This window comes from Centroberyx affinis, unplaced genomic scaffold, assembly GCF_046629955.1.
Source record: "Centroberyx affinis isolate AG114_WGS23_722 - 3 ecotype Tasmania unplaced genomic scaffold, CSIRO-AGI_Caff_v1 ptg000378l_1, whole genome shotgun sequence".
NCBI lineage: Eukaryota > Metazoa > Chordata > Actinopteri > Beryciformes > Berycidae > Centroberyx > Centroberyx affinis.
The window spans coordinates 108,720-130,385 of NW_027279047.1; the positions used below are offsets into that span (position 1 = coordinate 108,720).

The 21,666-nt window shown below is 42.0% G+C and overlaps 1 protein-coding gene across 1 annotated transcript in view; it reads right to left on the minus strand.

The window, feature by feature from the left end:
- tacr1a (tachykinin receptor 1a) overlaps positions 1-13,352 on the minus strand; it is a 30,528-nt gene extending 17,176 nt beyond the window's left edge. The window contains exons 1-2 of the mRNA XM_071515901.1: positions 12,946-13,352; positions 1,770-1,964 (exon numbers count right to left, since the gene is read on the minus strand). Coding sequence (XP_071372002.1) covers positions 1,770-1,964; positions 12,946-13,352 — 602 coding nt within the window. The remainder of the gene's footprint in view (positions 1-1,769; positions 1,965-12,945) is intronic.
- Between the last annotated feature and the right edge of the window lie 8,314 nt (positions 13,353-21,666).

Consider the following 21,666-nt stretch of genomic DNA (forward strand, 5'->3'; position numbering starts at 1 on the left):
AGTGAAACTAAGATCAAAACAGTCATTCCTCTACATTCTCTAATTGTGTTAACTTCTTGTAAATTAAATAATGGTGAAGTTTAACAATTCATCAATATGCTCGGGACCCCCCGGAACCCCCTCAAGGACCCCTTGGTGGTCCCCGGACCCCACGTTGAGAACCACCGCGCTAGAGGTAACACAACAGACAAATGCAAGGAAATTGCAGGTGGCTACTTTGGCAAAGTGTGAATAAACGCTTCAGCTGCGCGTCTGCCTGGCACAGCGGCAAATCTCCAAGATTTACTCGCTCTGCAATGCGTTCCCTCTGCCTTCCCCTTGATTGTAGATCATGGGGCGAGGGGGGCGTCGAAGTTGACAGCCTTTGCTATTTCCCCAGCACGAGCGACGCATAAATACCGAGCGCGGAAATGAGTCCCATAAATGTTTGGCTGCCGGTGTGTGATATTATGACGGCGGCATGCGAGGGAAGCCGATATCTGGGGGGGAAAGGTGACCGGTCAGATCGTTGCCTGGAAAGCTTCCGGGCCGAACCTCTCCGCCGCTCGCTCGAGTCTGAAAGCTCTATGCAAATGCGGTCTTGACCCCGACGGAGTTTGCCGTATGAGATAAACGCCACGGAATCAAAAGGCATCTAATAAGAACAGAAAAAAAAACAACTGTAAAGCGAGGGAGCGAGCCCCCGGACCGCACGCTGTGCTTTGAAATGATGATCACCTGTCCGGCCCTTTGTAGCTACGCGTGTTCCGCCGATGCCGAGAACCGAGACTAGACTTCGACACCTGCGTGACTCTGAATCTGCACGCTTTTAAGTCAAATCCCTTCGAGGTTGGGGCGTGTAGCCGTAAAAAAAAACCAACATTCATTCCGTTTTCTCTCGCTGCTGCTGCTGCTGCTTTGCAGGGCCGCGAATATAAAATGAGGTTTGATTCAGGCTGGTTAGGGGATAATTGAATAGGCTGCTTTGTTTAGAGTCCAGGCAAGTTTGGATGGAAGGCACTTAGAGAAGTTGGAATCAATAGCAGAGGTAAATACGGGCCAGTGCAGCATGCAGGCAGCATCTTCTCGATCTGTTGGGGTTAGATAAACAAAGCGAGCCTGCTGGGATGTCAGTCTGTGGGCATTTCACAGCGTTACATGTGAGACACGGGGTCTGTCTGTCTGTCTGTCTGTCTGTGCTGTCTGTGCTGTCAGACTGCATGTTTTTGCAGGTTGCTGACAGCAGTCATGGATGCATTTTAGTAACCTGAGGTGAACATAAGTGAGGGAAAAACTGAAACCAAACCACTCTAAACATGAAAACAAATCTCTTTTTAAAACCCATTTTCATCAAATTGTTCTTATTTATTATTGACTTTATGATCGACTACTACTGTCCTGGTTCATGTGTTGCCATGTTCTGCTCTCTAAAGTGTTTTATTAACTCGGCTTTTGAAAAGCTGCTCTACCGAAGTTCATTACTGTTATGATTATTGTTGTTATCGTTGCTGTGAATGGAAAACGTGAAGTTGCCTCGGCAAACGCTGGAGTAAAGGCTCAATCACATCCTTTGTTCGCCTCTCCAAAAACCTAAAAAAAAAAAACCTCCTACCGACGTGCGTTCAATCAATTCGCGGCAAACAAAGCGACAAAACCGCTTCACTCCTTCTTCCCATTCACGCTGCATGCAGGCGGCCGTCCTCCTCCCACGTTTGCTCTCGACTCAGTAAGTAATTAGCAGGGGCCCGCTTGTCGACGAATGCGGCGGCTATTCCTCGGGGGACACTCACATCTTTTTGAAGTCGCAGATGGCGTACTCGGGCCAGTCGATGTAGCAGACCACGCGGCCGGGGAGCTGGTCCATGTTGGAGTAGTAGTACTGGGGGAAGGCCAGCAGCAGGGCCAGCAGCCAGATCACCCCCACCACCACCTTGGTCTCCGTGGACGACATGCGCTGCTGCAGGGGGTGGATGATGGCCACGTACCTGCAGGGACGCATGGAGGTCAAGGGGAGAAGATTATAGGGCTGACGTGACACTTAATGATGTTAATACTATGCAGTGGAGTTACACTGATGCATTGCTTTGATGATACATTGGGCCGATATTGCCGTTTTATTAAAAATCTAATATCGGCCAGTCAGTGTCGTCCGCCTCTGATATGATGGATATGATACAGTTTGATAGATTACATATTTATTGTAGAATTCATCAAGATTACACTGGTTGTCTATGGGAAGCCCTGAACCTGAAATTAAACATTCTGATTAGATTCCACACAAGTATGCATGAATATGTATTATTATTAAGATCTTGGTTTCCATAAAGAGTTTTAGTGTCTCATGATGGTCTAAATGCTGTTTCAGAAGCTTTTCCACCCTGACAAGAATAAAATTATGGGGGAAACACTGAATACTTGTATTTTTTTTTGGCATGAAAATGGTCAAAATTAAAGATACTGAATATTGGCATAAAATATCAGCTACATATACCAGCTTCAATCCAAAAGTATCAGTATCATCCTTCAAAGACTCATGGGTTGAACCCTAGTCTACATCATAGAATGTAGTGTCAAACAGGTGTTATATGAGGATAGAGTCTTTTCAGGCAAAGATAAAGCATGAATTAAAGCTTTTCTGAAATATAATTTGATTTTGTTTCTATTGATGGTTGTTTCCCTCATGATGATCATTGACTTGAGGTCATAGTTCACCCACCTTTTTATCCACCACTACATTATGTTACATTGCATTAAATAATGTTACATGCAACCCAATTATAGCCATCTGATTACAAAACAAATGTGAGTAAAATACAGTCACTGTAAGAAAAAACAGTAATCAGATTACAAATACTATTAACTGGACTGGGATTAAAGGTATATATATATGTAGATCATAGACACACACATAATTTGACACATTCTGAATAATCTGTAATAGGTTAGATACTGAATGCAACTGCTAAGCCTGATCACATGAAGGCAGACTGGAGGAAAGAATGAGATGTTCAGACGGGAGGATTCATTGTTCAGTTAGATTCATTGTAGGTTCTTGATGTAGGCAAAGAGTAAAAATGGGAATACAGCTTTGAAGGTTTAACTCAATACATACACTGGAACAATACCTGTGGGAAATGTGTATGAGCATCCACACACACACACACACACACACACCCACACACATTCATTCACACACACCACCACAATCAGAAAGGATTTAAAAGGAAACTTCTTTTCTTCAGCTTATACGTCAAACAATTCTTTGCACTTTTGAAAATATCCCTCTTCGGTTTATGCCGAGTCACACTCCTGGCCCTTGAGAGAACCAAAAAAAAAATTAAACTGGATGGATCTTTGCGGATGAGGACAGAGACTCTTTGGAGCGAAACCAACAACAGCATCACAATATCAGCTGTCTGCTATGAGGCGGCTTTTTAGGATTCAAGTCAAACGATCCCCCCCCTCAGCGTTTTAGAGTAATTGTTTCACATTGTCATAATCATGCTCCTAATCAGAGAGACGGCAGAGCCCATGAATAACTTAAAAGCGCTCTTCTCCATCACGCGCACCGCGGCTCGACGGGAAATTGGTTTTAGAAAGACGGTTGGCTGCTGGATTCCGCTTCCCCCCTCGGCAAAAAAATACACTGTTTCAAAGCATCGGAGGGGGCGTTTGGTCGATATTCCACCTCGACTCTATTTCATCCTCGGCAAAGATTTTCGCCGGGATGGACTTAGGTCCTTGAGAGATTCACTTGTATTGATTTGCTTTCATTTGAATCCTCAAAACCTTGTTTATTCTTCTAAGCAACTTAATAACCTGGGAACTATATTTCTCCAACAGCATCCCACACAGAGGCTTTGAGCTGTGCTATTCCCCCTCTGTATCATTTCAATAAACTCAATTGATGATTACACATTTGCATACCATATATCTTAATAACCCTGAAACCAAATAAAACTGTCCAAGATTGTATAGAGATGTATGTAATGATGCCTAGAATACATTAGCAGCGGTTGAATTTTTCGCTGAAGTGCCCCTTTAAGCCAAACTTCTCCGGAGAAATGAAATCCCGAGCCAAAGTGATCTAATTAAAGGCTTAATCCCGCTAATAACCCAAATTAATCTACTAATTGGACATTCTCACTCTAATTATATCGCGGGGGGAGGAGGAGGGCTTTGGAATCAAACGCTCCCAGCGGTCAGCCAAAAAAAAGGAGATCAAAAACCCTCGGCTTATTTTGGCTCTGCTTCACGCAGCGCCTGGCAGCCGCGGGCCTCTTCGTCACGTAGGTGAGTCATCGTCGGGCCGTCGATGGCAGAATCAAAGGAACACCTGCCGACCACAACGGACACCCGGAACCTCCGGGGTGCCATACAAACACTGCACATAGATTTAATGCCTACCAGACACCAGACAATAGTATATCAGCATTTGCATTTAATTCTTCATATTTGTTTTAACCTGCTTAAAGAAGATGGATGGGGTTAATAATGACTGGTATTCCTGATAAGTAGGTTTAGACTATTTTATAGGGTTTCTCACTGGTCATGGAATATCTGGAGTATCAGGGAATTTTGAGAGATAAGTAAGGAAATCTTTAGTATGGCACTTTTCAAAACCGAGGTTACAAAGTGCAAAATAAATGAAAATGAGCAGAGTAAGAAAGATTTAGACAAGCAGACAGAAAACAACAAGCATGGAGAAGGTGTATTCAAGACAGGGCAGGTCAGGGAATTTGATCAATTTTGATTTGATTTATTTGACATATAAAAAAAATATATATATATATAAAATGTCGTACACTGCGACAAATACATATTCGTTTAAAAAATGTCAAGGATAACACAATAAAGTTAAAAGATAACTTATTTCCGTTGTGGTCCTCTTTCAAGGCAGACAAAGATAGCAAGACAAGTCACAGATGACTAAGGAACCCTGTACCATACATACATACCGTACATATACTCCTACTTACACTCCTACCTACATACCTACACCCATATACATTTCTAAGACATTCTTTCATTTTGGTCAAATAACCATTCCCCACATTCACGTTTAAATATATGACAAGACTGACTTGATTTTATCTCTACTGGAAGCCTATCCCATTCTACCACTGCCATGTACAAAAAGGTATTTTGCCCAGAACAGGTCTTAAATCTACATGGCACAATATCTGTGGCCCTGCCTCTGGTTGAATAGCCATGAGAGTCCCTAACAAGCATAAAATAATTCTTAAAATACCTTGGCCCATTACCTTGCAGGATCTTATGTGCTAGCCTCAATTTCAGCTGCCTTACTCTATTTTCTACCGTCAACCATTTTAATTCCTTAAATTCAGAAGGGCCATCGTGAGTCATGGGGCTAAGGTTCAATACCACCCTAATAACTCTTTGTCCCATGATCTCTCCACTCAAGGATCCATCCAACTCACAAGTATTTAACACAAGTTTTGGCTGCAATCAGAGTGTCTCCCACTGTAATACTGAGCTCCGAGGACCGACTCAACCTTATTTTTGAACCAAATAATATAGATTCAGTTTTCCCAAGGTGCAACAACAAATTATTTTCAGACAGCCAGTTACTGATGTTTTTCAATTCCTCACTTAACTGGCTCTCAACAATGTTCTTGTCCTTGTGGGAAACCAGTAAAGCTGAGTCAGATTTAATGTCATTAACAGAAATAACAAAGGACCTAGGACACTTCCCTGCGGCACACCACAGTTGATTTCTCTAGCCTCACATAAAGTGCTGTTAATATCAACTCTTTGACACCTATCAGTCAAATATGACCGTATCCACTCACAATCCTTGCTATTAAAACCCAGGGCTTTTAGTTTAGAGAGCAGAACATGATGGTCAACAGTGTCAAAGGCTTTCTGGAGGTCTAAAAGTACCTGGCCGCAGAATTTACCCAAATCAATCTCTTTCCTTATTTAATCAGAAATAATAAACATGTATCTGTAGAGTGTGACTCTCTAAAACCAGATTGCATTTCATACAAAAAATCAGAATTGCAAATGTATCTGTTAATTTGCTCATGTATTATTTTCTCCAAGACTTTTGATACGATTCCCAAAATAGACACTGGTCGATAATTTCCCCTCTTCCAATTTGCTCCCTTTCTTATACAAAGGAGTGACCCTGGCATGTTTCAAATCTTTTGGGACTCTACCAGCCTTAATGGAGAGATTAAAAACATGAGTGAGATATGGTGAAATACTGTATATTCAGCAGCATCAATTCTCTGGGGAAATTAGGGAATATCTGGGAATCATATATGTGTGTTTTACAGCTTGTTTCACACATTCAGCCCAGCAGGAGTGGAAACCAGACTGAAAAACAACATCAACAAACCAGGAAGGAAGAGCATTTTCAGCTCATGGAAGCGCTCCGACTGATGGAAGCTTACGGAATTATGGAAAGTTATGGTAAATCGTATTTGGAAGTCAATTGAGTATCCTTTTTTGACTGACATCTTAGCCGTGATAAACACTAAGAATTATTTGCAAGTACTGTGTGGCTGATGTCTGCCGTGCACATGCACATTTGAGCCCTATTCCATTTTTCATCCAATTTCTTCTTCCACTTACATAACAGCTACAGTTAATCTTCATTCACAGTGAGACTTTCTAATAGAAAATAATCTGCGCTGAAACTCGCTCGCCGTAACTTCGCACGACACTCCTCTTATTCACCTAACAAAGTCACTCTCTTCATTCCAATGCCCCAATAACCACCGTTCCCGCTGGGAGGTATTTCATCTTTATGGACTTGTCAGTTCAGAGTATCGCTCCCCTCTGTTTCCCTCCCTTCCATTTGCCGTCTTTCCCTACAGTCTCTGCTCCTCAAATATGTGTCTGTGGGCAAGTTCTGATTCCTCTCACTAGGACACCTTCCCAGTGGGCGGCAGGCGCTTCGGAGACGGAACGGGTGACATACAGCTCCAATAATCCACAAATAGCACCTAAACTGCTGTGGCAATACAAACAACGGTTCGATATAAACACCATGAGGCCACTGCAGGGGGAGTTTTCCTGAAGAGACGTAAGTGATTAAGAAGGGAGCCGCTAAATCGACAGACGCAATTGCCAACCTTCAAGCCTGCCAGTGGGTTTTTTTTTTTTGCAAATTGCGTTTGAAAGCAGGCTCTGGTAATTTGATCATGAATTTGTTTCCTCTGGTTTACCGGCCTCTCGGGGGTTTGCTGTTGTTTTGCAGAAGATTACATAAAATCCCCATCAACAGATGGGAGGGAGATAGCCTGGGTGAAGGTGGAGGAGCCTGGTGTGTGTGTGTGTGTGTGTGTGTGTGTGTGCGTCGGGGGTAATTTGGAAGAAGAATTGTTGCCATTATTGTCCACAAGCATACACATAACCTGTCACCTCCTTATCTTATCAACCACCAGAGAATGTCCTGTGCAAAACCAGCATCCACCTGCACACCCATCAACCCTTCACTGTGTGTGTGTGTGGGTGTGTGTTTACATGCTCATGGTTGGCAGTGTGTGTCCACAGAGGTGTGTGTGTAGCAGATGAGCCTGCTCGCTGCGATCAGTCTGAATCTCTCCAGCAATTCTCTGTCAACTCTCTCCAGGAGTTGACAAGTGTTGACCGGTGTGTTGTATGTCCAGTCATAGAGCTGATGAGGCTCAAAACTATCTAAAGTGTTACATTAACTCTAATAGGTTAACACACAAGAGCATCACCTAAATGCTTTAAATGTAAATGAAGAAACACGTATACAGTAGCTGTGTGTAGATCTGTTCTAGGTGAAAGGTGGCATGCAGAGTGGGAACGGTGACCTGACCTGACCAGCAAACACACCAGACATCAAGCAGGTCGAGACACAAAAAGATACAGACAACACAGAGAGGGACAACGTAGTCTCATACAGTTTCGTGAAATGAGCACAAACTCTGAAACGCAGGTTACGTGTTGCGAATACCAATTATGTGAAGATCATGTTCCTCCACCGCGATATGGATTATGTGACGATAGTATGAACTGGACACATCGTTTTCTCTTGTTCGTCATGAAAACATGTCAGCAAACCATTACGTTTAGGCAAGCAAACATCAAATTTGGTTATGGTTAGGGGAAGGTTTTGGTTATGGTTAAATAAGAAAATGCATTTCGAGACTCGGTTTACGAATTCAAACCTCTGTTGAATCACACATCGATCAAAACTTTGGCGTAGACTCCATTTGAAGCTACTGCCCAATTATAGGGAGAAGAACCCCAGAAATAGGAGAAAAACAATGAAACCCCCTGGGGCTGTAGATATATCTTCACACTGAGTATTGGTGTTGGTGCTGGTGGAGGTGGTGGAGTGCAGATCAGCAGTGGCAACTGGACCGACAGCGACACAGAAACCGCTGATTGAGGTAATAAAGTGCGCATTGATTTGCGACTGGCTCCCAAACGGGTTTGAGAGAAGGTGTGGAAGCGCTCAAGCGTGGATAATGCAAACCAAACGAGTGCTTCCTTCTTGAGGTTTACACTGATTGGATAAGTAGTAAGTGGAAAATGAAAGCGCAGGAGGATCATTTGAATGAAGCAGAACCAAGGAGGCATAGCCTTCGCTGATTAGGTGGGAAGCGGTGAATGAAGGGGAAGAGGGGACGGATCTGTGAATGAAGTAGTCCTCCTGATTGAACTTATGCAAAGCTTCCTTTGTCTCGCTTTTCACGTATTTGCATTCGGAGACAATGTGCTCATGTCACGAAATGTCACACACATGCTCATCGATTGGCGGAGAGAGACAGGTCGGAGGGGCGAGAATAACTTCGGATCATGATGCCTCAAGGGATAACAGATGGAGGAGGGAGAGGAGGAGGTGGGAATTGAAGGATGGAGGTGAGAGAGCTGGAGAGGAGGCCACTATAAGCTGTCATTAATATGCTATGCACTGCAAGTGAAGTCGTCCGCTGCCAAGTCCGGGTCTCACTGGGATGGATTTGGGCAGGAGGAGCAGGGACAAGCAGGGGGGGTGCTTGTCTAGGTGGATACAAATGGGAGATTTCAGATGGCTTGGACCAATCCCAGTAAATAACTCACTTTCATTTGCTGTTGCATTTGCTCCTAAGCCATGTGAGGGGCAGCAGGAGCCTAGAGCTTAGAGGAGTTGTGGCCAGAAGGTTGAGGGCCCCTGGACCCGTTGGTGGGGAGGGTGAAGGGGTAACGCTCTCCCCTCTGTCAACAAAGACCATAGAAGTGCAAAACCCACCCTCCGATCCTCTTACTCTGTTAGATATAATCCATCTGTGATGTTCAGTGCATATAATTTTGGTGATAGTGATATCAGTTTTTCCAGTTGACAGAAAGTGAGACTCATGCCCCTTGCTCAAAATGCAACATGTCTTGCATTCTGGTGGACTGATTCAACTGTCAGAAAGGAGAAATTGGTATCTGCCTCCTCTATGATGGATTCCTCCCTGTATGATTGTTGAACGTCAGTATAAAATGTTGACTCTAGAAAGAAGCCCTCGCTCTTTGATTCTGAGGGACTGACACCAAAAGCTGACATTTACCGCTGATCATTTTAGATAGCAGAAACATTTTCCGCTGTCAAACTCCATTGTAGCAGCACTGGAAATACCTCGAATAAGAAAAATAACAAAATGGACCAAGAAATTCAAGGTACATCGTAAACTGCTCCAGGGGAATTAGACTGTGGTTGTACTGGGCAGCAGTGTTGCCAACTTTCCTCCAAGGAAAAGTAGCTATTGGCTGCTCAAAAACATAGCGAGAAGTCTCCAGATGACATCATACGGTAATTTGCATATCAATATATTTGCTACACTGATCCTGCTCCCCCCCACACACACTCTTTACTTCACTGTGTATGGGAAGTGCTGTGACCATTAGAACATTCTTTGATTAGACAAGCAAGTAGCGCAACCATACCGCTTTGTCTGCAAATGCTTTGGCAGTCAACACATTAACATTGTCCCCCATGGTCAGAAAGAGTTCCTAGATTTGTCACTAGTTACTTTTGAGAAATACAGTCACCAGGGGGGTCTGGTGACAAAGTCCCCAAGTTAGCAATAGTGCGGGGCAGCTCCCTGGTGTGAATGTGTAGAAGTGAGTGAATGTGAAGCAGGGTCTTTCAGAGAGAAACCTACAGAAACTCGAACTTCAGCAACAGAAAATCCAAGGAAAAATACGTCACAGTACTGGCTACACTGTTTCACTGATGAGAGATCTCAGCGCAAAAACACCACAGCAATAACCGCTTAGCATCAAACATGTCTCTAAAATAAAGGAACATGGAGGAACATGTGCAGATTACCACTTTAAAGCTGCACTAGACAAGATTCCACCTGCCTTGTCAGCTGCAACAGCAGATAAGTGCTGCAAAAGCATCCCATCCCCCCTAATTGAGATGGTGTAAATTTGCTCACATAAATTTCAGGTATGGTCACTGATGGGAAATCTTCGCCACACACGGGAAGTGATGAATTGACACTTCAGAGAAAATTACAAACTGCCTCTTAAACAGCGGCATGCGAGCGCTCCGTCCAGAGAAAGCTGGACTCACCAATGATGGCTGAACCTCTTCACCACTGAGGTCTGAGGTTTGCGCAGTTTACTGAGTTCACGTTACACGATTTCTGGGTAATGAAGTCCTTCAAACTTTCAAAAATTCTTGCTGCCACTTGGGGCCGCCAAAGTGCGAAGTTGCCTAGTGCAGTGCCTTTCCGATAACGACGTATCTTGAAAATTCACATACATAAGTTCTTGAAATTTTCACGTGCGTTTCCCGAACGGTGTCATGACGACAAAGATCTGCTTGAAGATCAACTTCAAGAATCACGTCACCATAAGGCAACACCGGTCGATGAAATGAATCATCAATTTCCTGAATAAAGCATATCAAGTCGATTGAAGAATCATCCATTTTAAATTGGATATAGGTCATAGCCTACAGCCATGCACTTTATCTTGTCACATGTAGATTCTGAATGTACATATTCTTTGTAAGTGTGTAATATAGACCCAGCCGACCATTACAGGTCAGTATTTTTCACCTGTTCAGGGAAAATATTTATTGAATTTGCAGGTCCGGAAACACTTTTTATGTTGTTGGCCAGTTGCCTGGGATCACTGCCAAATAGCTGACTGCATGAGGCACAGGGTATTAATGAGGATTGCAGCATACGCTCGAATTTGGTGTAGCCTAGTGATAAATCCATTGGTGAAAGAGAGGCAGTGTTATTTATTTATTTTCACAATAAGGGTTGGGGCAAAAAAGAAATACCTCTAATGCTTCTGATGTTGTGAAGTGCAGCTTATTTATGACACCTGCAGAGATACTTGAAATCTTACGCCTATGTGCCAATGTTGTGGTGAATGAATGACGCATTTCACACACTACTTCAGTGGCGAGTATTTTCGGGAACGAATGTCTTGAGGATATTGAAGATATACTCAGAGCTACGACACGCTTCGGGAAAGCCTCCCGGATTGAGTGTGTCTGGTGTGTGTGTGTGTGTGTAGCCGGTCACTATCTCAATCTGGCTGCTGGCTCTCGCTTCCCCTAGCTCTCATGGGTAATTGAATTTTAAAACACTAGAAAAGGTCAAGTTCATGGCTTACACACTGAAAGAGAGATATGCAGTGGAATTACAGGCCATTACCACCTGAGTCACAAAGTACAGACATAGAAACATGGACAATAAGCCTCAGGCTGTATGGAAACAGCTTTGTGGGAATATGCCTTTAATATTAAGTGTGATTAAGAAGTGGCAGCCTGAATGAAACACAAAGACGTGCATGTACACACATACACACACAGACACACACACTGATGCTCCTGCACATACACATACACATTCACACCTACTGTATACACACAGAAACACACACACACACAGGTGCGTGCGCACACACACACACACACACACCCACACACTCATATACACACATATACACAGACACAAATGCATACGTGCACACACACACACACACACACACACACACACACACACAGCAGAGCGGTGCTTACGCTCCTGATTTCCATTCAGCCTCATTCTTAGAAGGAGCCATTCCAGTGATAGATGACTATTCATTGAAGTGAACAGAAGCCATAGGCTGAGATACAAAGCCAGGACTCCCAGCTGAGCATTTTCTATATGGAGAGACTATAGTATGAACTGTGGCAGGGGCAGATAAAACATAACACAGCCTATACAATTACTGGATGCTTTCAACCAAAGCGTCTCATTAGTAATATGGGTTCCAATGGGAATTGAGCCCCTAACCATGGCAGTATTGGTGCTATTCTCTTACCATTCAGCTACACAGCACCATCTTCATCATTAAACATATAAGGACAGGAAGGAAAGGATCCTCTGGTAATCATGGAGAAAAGAGAGCTCCAAGGCAAACATCTCTTCATAAGCCTGTTTTTTTGGGTTTTTTTTTTTTTTTTTTTACAATTATTTACAATTATGACAAGACAGAATAAAGGTTTATTAACTGATTTTTGGCGACCTTTTCCATCCAAAGAACCCCCAGCCCAATATTTGAAGGAAGTGTCAAAATCTCATATCACTATATTCCTAAAATATTCCTATAGGAACTTGAGTATCCCACTGAGTAGTGGAACTCAATATGAGTGTATATCCTATTTATTTTATTTTATTTTAAACATTTTCATAATATTCCTATAATATTCTTATTGGAACTTTTTATTGCGACCTTATTGTTAATATTTATAGGTGTTTCTATCACTATAATATCCTTATAGACTTATAGTTTTTGTGTAATATTTGGTAGCCTCCTAAAATGGATTCTAGGATGGATTATAGGATAGATCCAAAAGATTATGGATTTTTCTTCTAAGGTTATACTGGGTGATTTGGTTACAGCTGGTCATGATTGGGTATTTGGGTTTCCCGTTTTTCGTTGACTTTTTACAAGAGCTGCGCAGACAGCGGGAGCTACGGCGCTTACCTGTCCAGAGCTATGGCTGTCATTGAGTAGATGCTGGCGAAGACAGCGGCGATGGGGAAGAAGTTGTGAAACCGGCAATAGATCAGTCCGAAGTACCACACGTTGTGCACGGAGTAGGTGAAGTTGATCACGGTGTTGAAGGCGGACATGGACGCTTCGGCGAACGCCAGGTTCAGCAGAAAATAGTTGGTGACGGTCCTCATGCGTTTGTGCGCCATAATAATCCAGATCACTATAATATTCCCTACCACGGACACTATAACTATACAGCTGTACGCTATGGCCCAGAGGACGATTCTCCAGACCGGCTGCACAAACTGGTTCCAGTATATGGTTCCGTTGTTGGTGTCGTTGGAGCCGCTGGTCCAGTTGCTTGGCACATCAGTGGTATTGAATAAAGGATCCATTTTGCCGTGTGGCACCCAGTGTCAAAGTGAGAGCACAGCCACTGGATTTAACCCTAATTCATTACAAAAAAGAAAAATATCCAAGTGCAAAATGCAAAGTGAAAACGAAAGTTTCTTCCACGGCTCGCTGCCGCGCGCTCACTTGAGACTGTACATACTGGAAGCCTATGGAATGTCCACTTGAAGACACCGCTGCCTTGGAAAGAATCAAGTCAGGAATTCAGCGCAAATACTTCACATGGAAATTTCGATGGCAATCTATCTATCTTTTAAACTTTCCACTGTGCGTAAAAATGGAAATGCGTCTTTTACGCGCAGCGCAAGCCGTCCCCTCATTGCAGTAGCAGAAGCAGTCTGAGTCACACTGAGCTGGCCGCACATGTCTGAGCGCTCTCCTGTCGCCTCTCTCCCTCAGCGGCTCTTGGCTCTGTGCTCTTCTCCTCCTCTTCCTCCTCCTCCTCTTCTCCTCACACTGAGCGGCAGCACAGCAGCTTATGGAGCATGCCGATGCGCCCTCGTCCAATAGGCAATAGGCTTTGTTATTATGATTACTGATGAGTGCAGGTTCCATCAAATTCATATTGCACAGTCGCCTACGGGGTTGTTAGTACTCTAAATACTCTAAATAGCTTTCATCCAATTTCATTTAGGCTCATACTTCCCTTGTATGCTCCATTAGGTCACTGCACAGGCAGACATATAAAGTGAGAAAAATAAATTCCGATAGACACTAATAATAATAATAATAATAATGATAATAATAATAATAATAATAATAATAATAATAATAATAGAATAGAATAGAACTTGATTGTCCACCGCAGTGGATTTGTCTTTGGCTTCACAGGTTGGTTAAAATATGACACAACACAATAAATAAATACAGTACAATACACAACATATAATTATAGTAGCTAGCAGTAGTAGTACAAAAATAGTACCAGTACTAGTAGTAATAGTAGTAGTAGTAGTAATAGTAGTTGTAGTAGTAGCAGCAGCAGCAGTAGTAGTAGTAGAAGTAGTAGTAGTACATTAGTAGTAATAGTAGTAGTGGTTAGTTAGCAGTAGTTTATCTGTTTGACTTCATAGCATCACATAAAGAAACCCATAAAGCAACAAGTGGGTAGTGGTGTTGGTTTGCTTAGTAGAGTTGCTGAAACTGATGAAAGCTTGGGTTTGATTTGTGATCTATATGCCATTCATCCTTTATAGATTTCATCTCTAAATCAAACCTCAGAAAATCCCATTTTTCTTCTGAACATGGAGTGTAAAGATGTGCCAGGCTGTTTGAAAGTCCCAGTCGTCTTACTCGCTGCCCCCTCTTGTGGTGTCCTGTCTCACACAGCCTATAGGTTTATAATTGGGGATCAGCTATTTCATTGGATTTGATTATTCCGTCATTCCCTGATGTAAAAGAACTATGGCAATCCAATAATACATTTCAGAAGGATTCTAGACAAATGTCGCAGCAAAACTATAAGCTCCTATAGCAATATTATAGTAATATCCTAGTTATACCATAGAAGATAAAATAATACCATAAAGTAGGATAAGGTTACTATAAATTGAGAACCATATAGACACTACAATCCCACACTGAGAAACACACACACACACTATAAGACCCTGGAGGAATATTATAGGGAAATTATAGTGTTTTTTCATTAGGATTTAAAGCACAGATAGCAACTAGAGAGCCACAGACCCTGAGAACCGCCGGGGGAATATTCTTTTTCCACGCACTGAGGCCATGATTTACGACAACAAGCACACAGAGCGCAGAAAATCACATCTCTTAGTTGACGCTCCAAGGTTTTCTGCCTCTCCTTTCACAGCTCTCACACACATTTCACCACATCGCTTTCATTCAGGACCGTTCTGCGTTAACGCCAAGTACCCGGGTTCCTGTTTTTTCATGTGTGACCCTTTTTGTACGCTGCCATCTTGATCTCGGGCGATGAAACGAAGGCTAAACAAACATCTCAAAATAAGCACAGGTGGCTTGCTTTGTGGTGGGAGAGAGCGGTGAGGGGGGAGATGAGCAAGGGGGCTCAGCATCTGGAAAGGTCCTGGACGTGTCTCCCTCACCGTGTCCAGATCTGGCTGCCATATCCCCTTGTCCAGAGATAAGGTTTGAAGTGTTTGCCACGGTTTGGAACACCCTCTCACCTCCTTTTATGCGGCCATCACCAACAAAAGTTTTTGTATTTATGAAGTATAAAGATGGAAGAATAGAGGAGGCTATAGGGAGCAGTACTTAGCTTTTAGGATCTTTTATAGGTGAATGATTAAAGCTGTAATAGGACACATAATCACATAATAAACTTTCTCCAGCTCAGTCAACTTTGATTACTTTGTAGCTACTCTGATCCAAAACCAGTCAAATATGAACATTTTATTCTAGCTTACAGACTGTAATTTGAATACTGGTTTTTATTATCATCTTCAGTTATTAGCTGCTATTATTTCATGATAAAATGGTGTTTGTGTCCATAATCTCATAATCAAATGCTTAATTTCCATTCAAGCATATTCCCCAGTAATCCAGTGATCACCCTTTTAAATTTAAGTTAATCGCTTGTTTTCAAATGTCTCTGTAATCTGATTTTTTTTGTAAATGCAACTGATTACATCATAATTACATGAAGCTAATAGCAGGGAATCAGTTACCAGCTTTCTGAGCTTAACATCTATCCATCTAGATGTTTTCCTGCCAGAATAAACATGTTCATTTCCTCGGTGCTGAAACAGACATTCGCTTTTTCACCGTATAGTTGCATTGTTACGTGAGACATTATTATATTTTTGGGCTTTCCATCGAGCCGCTGTTCAGTCTAGACTAAAAATGAAGCCCTTCAATCAGCCGACAGAGAGCGGCTCCCCGCTCAATAGAGGATGAACAATTTCCTGTTAAATTGCTGTTGCTGTTTCTCTCCAGATTGAAGAGAGGTGACATATTGACAGAAGTGTTTCCTATAGCATCACTTGTTGAGTTTTGTTCTAAAATAGAGACAGACATTTTGAAAAGACTGACACCTTCTCTTGCACAATGATTGATCGCACAAGATGAAAAGAAGTAATGGTACTTTTTAAAGAATGCGAGATAACAAAAGTCCTTGGTTGACAAAATGATATCAGAGACCGTCCTTTTCCTTTTGGAGGGGATCTTAGAGATATTGAATGATGAATGTCAGGTTGTGATCTTTCCCCAAAGTAACGATATTGAAATAAAACTCTTAAAACAATGTATTTCTTAATCTTTTTCTCTTGTCTTTCTTTTTGCCGTCCGAGATGCCCTTCCTTTCCCCCTCGCTGAATCAATGCAGCAATTATTTATTCCCACATCTGCCTAATGGTCCCTAAACAGAGCAATCTTCAAGACAGAAGGTCAGCATGGAAGCAACTCACGCTGAGGTCAAATCAATTCGTCATTCTATTTTCCGGTATGGTGGGAACGACTGAGCGGTGTCAGATTGTTTCAGACGCCTTTGGCAGGAACGTCACCGGCAACCAAGCCAAAAAAAAAAAAAGAGTCAAAACCGAGACCAGCACAATGCAAACCCAATTGAAGACCATGACTGTCGTGTTGGTCTGCCGTCACAGTGAAACATTTACATTAGGGATGGGACGATATATCGAAATTCAATATATCGCAATGCAAAAAAGTGACAATACGTATCGTGGGGCAGAAAAATGAATCGTGATATTAGCAACATTTTTATTCTACTGTAGTAATCACAAATGAGATGCTTGACCATCACAGTTTCACAAGCTCTCCATCCAAATTCTATTATTGTCACTTTGTAATGACCTTTGTTAAATTGTTGTTTACATTCTGGCGAACCAATCCCATCACTAAAAAGATTTGTGGCTCAGAAAAAAACAGAATTCTGCAGTCAGACTTTGTTGTCTTTGAACTTTTATTTATTAAATCGTATCGTGGTTGTATTGCATCATGAACCACATATTGCGTATCAAATCGTATCGTGAGATAAGCATATTGTCCCATCTCTAATTTACATCCGTTTCTCAAAACAAACATTATTTAGGTATTTTAGTAAAATACAATTAGACATATGATAGTGGATTACTACATGACTATCATAGCATTAAGCAACTCTGTGTCCAACACGTTATTGCTGATAACTTACGATTCAAGTCTGCCAGTCATTTATTGGCAAAGGGGAGAGTTTAGTTGGATCCAATCACAGTAAAAAGAGAAACAAGTTAGTCTCATATGATGTGAATGAGGGAGATTATGATGACACTAGTTTCTGTTTCTGAGTCTTTCTGGTCTCAGTTGGGTAGCAGTAGTGTTTCCAACCCATCTGGAATACTAAGCCTCACCACTGCATTCCATAACTGAAGTGACTTCTGGCATCAGTCAATAAATCTAAGTTGGGGCGTGATGAAATAAATGTCTTGCACTCATCATAAAACAGTGCACATAGTGCCATGGTGGTGATTGAGAATTACTGTCCCCCAAGGGAAGAATACACTTCTTGACTCAAACACTTTCTTTATCTGCGGGTAATTCATTTTCTACCTCTGACCAGTGCCCCTTAGGAAATGAAATACGACCGTATCAGAGAATAATCGCGATGAACATATAGATATATATGAAGCATATGCCCTGTCTTTGTATCTCTGGTGTGAAAGAGGTCATAGTGAATTCAGAGCAGAGGTGGACTGGGTTTGTCACTAGCATTCAGAATGAAAGGTCCTTGCTCTCCTGGCTCACTGCAGCCTCTGAATGAGCAGCAGTTTAATGGTCATTACCACAACCAGTATATTGACTTTCCACTTAGCTGGTCTGTCCGTAAGGCCTTTTGACGTCCTGTAACATAGATACAGTGGATCTGTTTTGCTCAATTTGTCCACCTATAAAGGCAGTTATTGAAATCTCAGAATGGGTTTCAATCCACTACGAAAAGACGGATTCCTAATGCTTTTTCTTGAAGTAAAAATCCATACAAAAACACTTTAACACGGTTAGAGTACCTTGCATTTCTGGGTACATTTGGGTATTTATGGGTGTATTTTTCTTCTTCTCACAGATAAGTGGCAAAATGTAGACGATATGACATCACCTCCAGATATTTCCAGCCCAGCTACAATGGTTTGATAGCAGAAAATGTTTCGGCAATCTGAAACGTTAATGGTAAATGTCAGGGTTTGATGTCAGTCCCTCAGGATCAAAGAGCTTCTTTCTAGACTCACCATTTAGCACTGACATTCAACAATCACACAGGGAGGAATCCATCACAGAAGAGGCAGAGAGACAAATTTCTGATTGCACTGAAGTGACGTTTGAAGCGTGGCTTTGAGGCCCGCACAGGACGACAGCTGTCTAAATTATTCAACTAGAATCAAACTCAACTTTCGCAAAGTTAAGATCAATGTGTAAGTCACCTATGTCAACCCGGCGAGGATGGAAGGACAGAGGAGAAGACGCTTTTTTCGCCAAATGGAATGTACCCGTTGTGTAAAGTTTTCGCTCCTCTATCACTATCACTCTATCCACCAACATGTATAACCCACAGCTAAATGCAACAGGTTCATGCCCCTTCTCTGGAGATTGTCGAACGGCATTCTGGGAAACGTAGGAAATCACTGACTGAAGTAGATGTAGACGAGGCAGGCTGAGGGAAAGTGGGCACAACAAAAAAGTAAATTACAGCCCTCCAGCATAAAATAGCTCCTGGAATGCATTGAACATCACAGATTGATGATATCTAACAGCGTAAGAATACCGAGGGTGCACTTTTCCTTTACATCAAAATGATAATGGCAGCATAACAAACATGGTTGATAAAGAAAGACCATAATGTGGCAGTAACAGCCACTCCGTCACATACATTTATTGGCATTATGCTCTATTCACAGCACTTGAATGGACAGAATCGGCATTCCCATTTATAGCAACACAATTGAATGGCTTTCAAAGACGCAATCCAGAATTGATGACATTTGAATTTGGACCAGTTTATTCCAGAGGTTACAAAAAATACAAATATAAAGAAATCTTTTAGCGCCTCTATATATATTTTCTCATATTTAGCAGTCACATATTGTCAGTCATCATATCAAAAGCTCAGACAATGAATTTCGGAGTGAAAAAAATCTGTTCAATCCAATAAATCACGAAGTAAATAAAGCCAGTTGTGGTGATCAGTGCTTAAGACTGTCTGATCCTCAAACACTGTCCACACATGAATCAGCAGTCTAGCAGCCAACTGTGTAGCGACTGATAATATGATAATGTGGTAGCTGAATGAAGTCTAACATTATTATTACAATGTCAGTGTTTATTACAATTGTGACTCATTCAGAGGGACATTTTTATTAAATAAAGCCAAGTTATCAGTTGTTACAATGACACTACAGTAACAACCACCTTTTCTATTCATTCAGATATTATGATTTTAGGGTAACCCATGCTCTCCATCACTGTGGAGAATTACATTTACACTCACACAACGGTAATTATAAATCAAATAAAGAGAAATGAAAATAGTGATAATTGTATCCTTCCCTCACTGGGTAAAAGCAATCACGAAAGGTTGTGTGTGTTAGTGATGTGTCGGTCGTGAACGAGTCGGCTCTATGAGCCGGCTCCTCTAAGTGAACGATGAGAGCCGGCTCCCGTCTGAGAGCCGATTTCTTTTTTTCTGTCTTTTATTTTGTAAATTAATACAGGACAGAATAATATGATGATCTTTTCGCCACGCTGCTCGGCCACGCGCACTCCATGCACTGACTGAATGTTGTGTTGATGTGTATGTGTGTGCGACCAATCACGTGTGATGACAGACAGAACAGCAGAAAACAAGATGAGTGACAGTCGCATACGAAGTAGCATTTGGATGCATTTTAATAACATAGACGACCTAAAGGCAGAATGTAGTGTTTGATGTTTTTACATTATTTAAGGTTTTTATACCAAACATAATGTAAAATTATGGTATTCTGGAAATTATAAGATTTAGTATAATTGCATTGAATAATTTAAGTGATAAATGTGCACATATACCAATCATAGGTTAAAACATTGCTAAATTTGGCTAAATTATAAAAGCCAGAAGTGGTACTAAATGAAGAGCCGTTTGGGAGCCGAAAGAGCCGGCTCTTATTGCTGAGCTGAGCCAAATTATCTGGCTCACTAAAAAGAGACGGAATTCCCATCACTAGTGTGTGTGTGTGTGTGTGTGTGTGTGGTTGGGATAATGGGGATGGGCGGCATAAAGTTGGATTCAAATGACTAAGCAGAAGAAATGAGCTGGCTTTCTCAATTTAAACAATTTCTCACTTTCTTCCCATGCAAACTGTCTCCCAGCCTGGCTAATGGTGCCAGGGGACTTAGGCACATGAAAACATTTCCCAATTCCAAATGTTTATTTTTTTATTTTTATTTTTTTCAAACCTTCTTCTGACTCAAGCTTTGACTAGCTTAGCCTAAATGCTCCCCTCTCACCCACTGGAAATTTAAATTCCATTATTTGTCAAAGCTGTGAGTCTCTGTGCTGCATTTGATTACTGGCACCCAATGACCTTCAGAACCTACATAGGAGTGACGTATTGACGTCTCTTAACAGAGATCAATAAACCTACTAATCAGTTGGATAGGGCTTTGGAAAGATGACTTTGCCAAGGTTTGGCAAGCTTGTAAGTGTGGATCTATTTGGGCAATGCATGAACATTCATTTATTCATTCATTTTCTTTACCCTCTTATTCCTGTTCAGGGGCTGGACGCCAATCCCAGCATGCATTGGGCGGAAGGCAGGGAAACAGCCTGAGCAGGTTACCAGTCCATCACAAGGCAATGCATGATAATATGATACTTTATTGATCCCTGTAGGGAAATAGTCTTTTCTGTTGCCCCCCTCCCTCCACAGGGAGGTCAGAGGTCAGGGTCAGATACAGAACAGAAGACCTGAAGCTGGTAGGGATTCAGTGCCTTGCTCAAGGACACTTCGGCAGGGTGAACGCTTGCCGACATAGAGCATGAACTAGAAGGACTCCACCGTAATGGATTAAATGTAACCTGATGACTGATCTGACTCATAGCAGCTGTTATGTAAACATACCTCTGTCCAGGATTGGCTGAAAGAGGAGGAACTGGAATCGGTACTGGAGGATGTGGAGAGCTGAATTTTTCTCCCGTGCCACTAAAATGTTCATGCGTGCAGGCGTCACGAGAAACATAAGAAGCATAAACAGTTCAGGTGATAATCACTTGGGTGAGATCACATAAGGCCAGCTTTGCAAGTGTCTAAACCTATTTGTGATGCCATCATTAGGCGTGTCAGATGT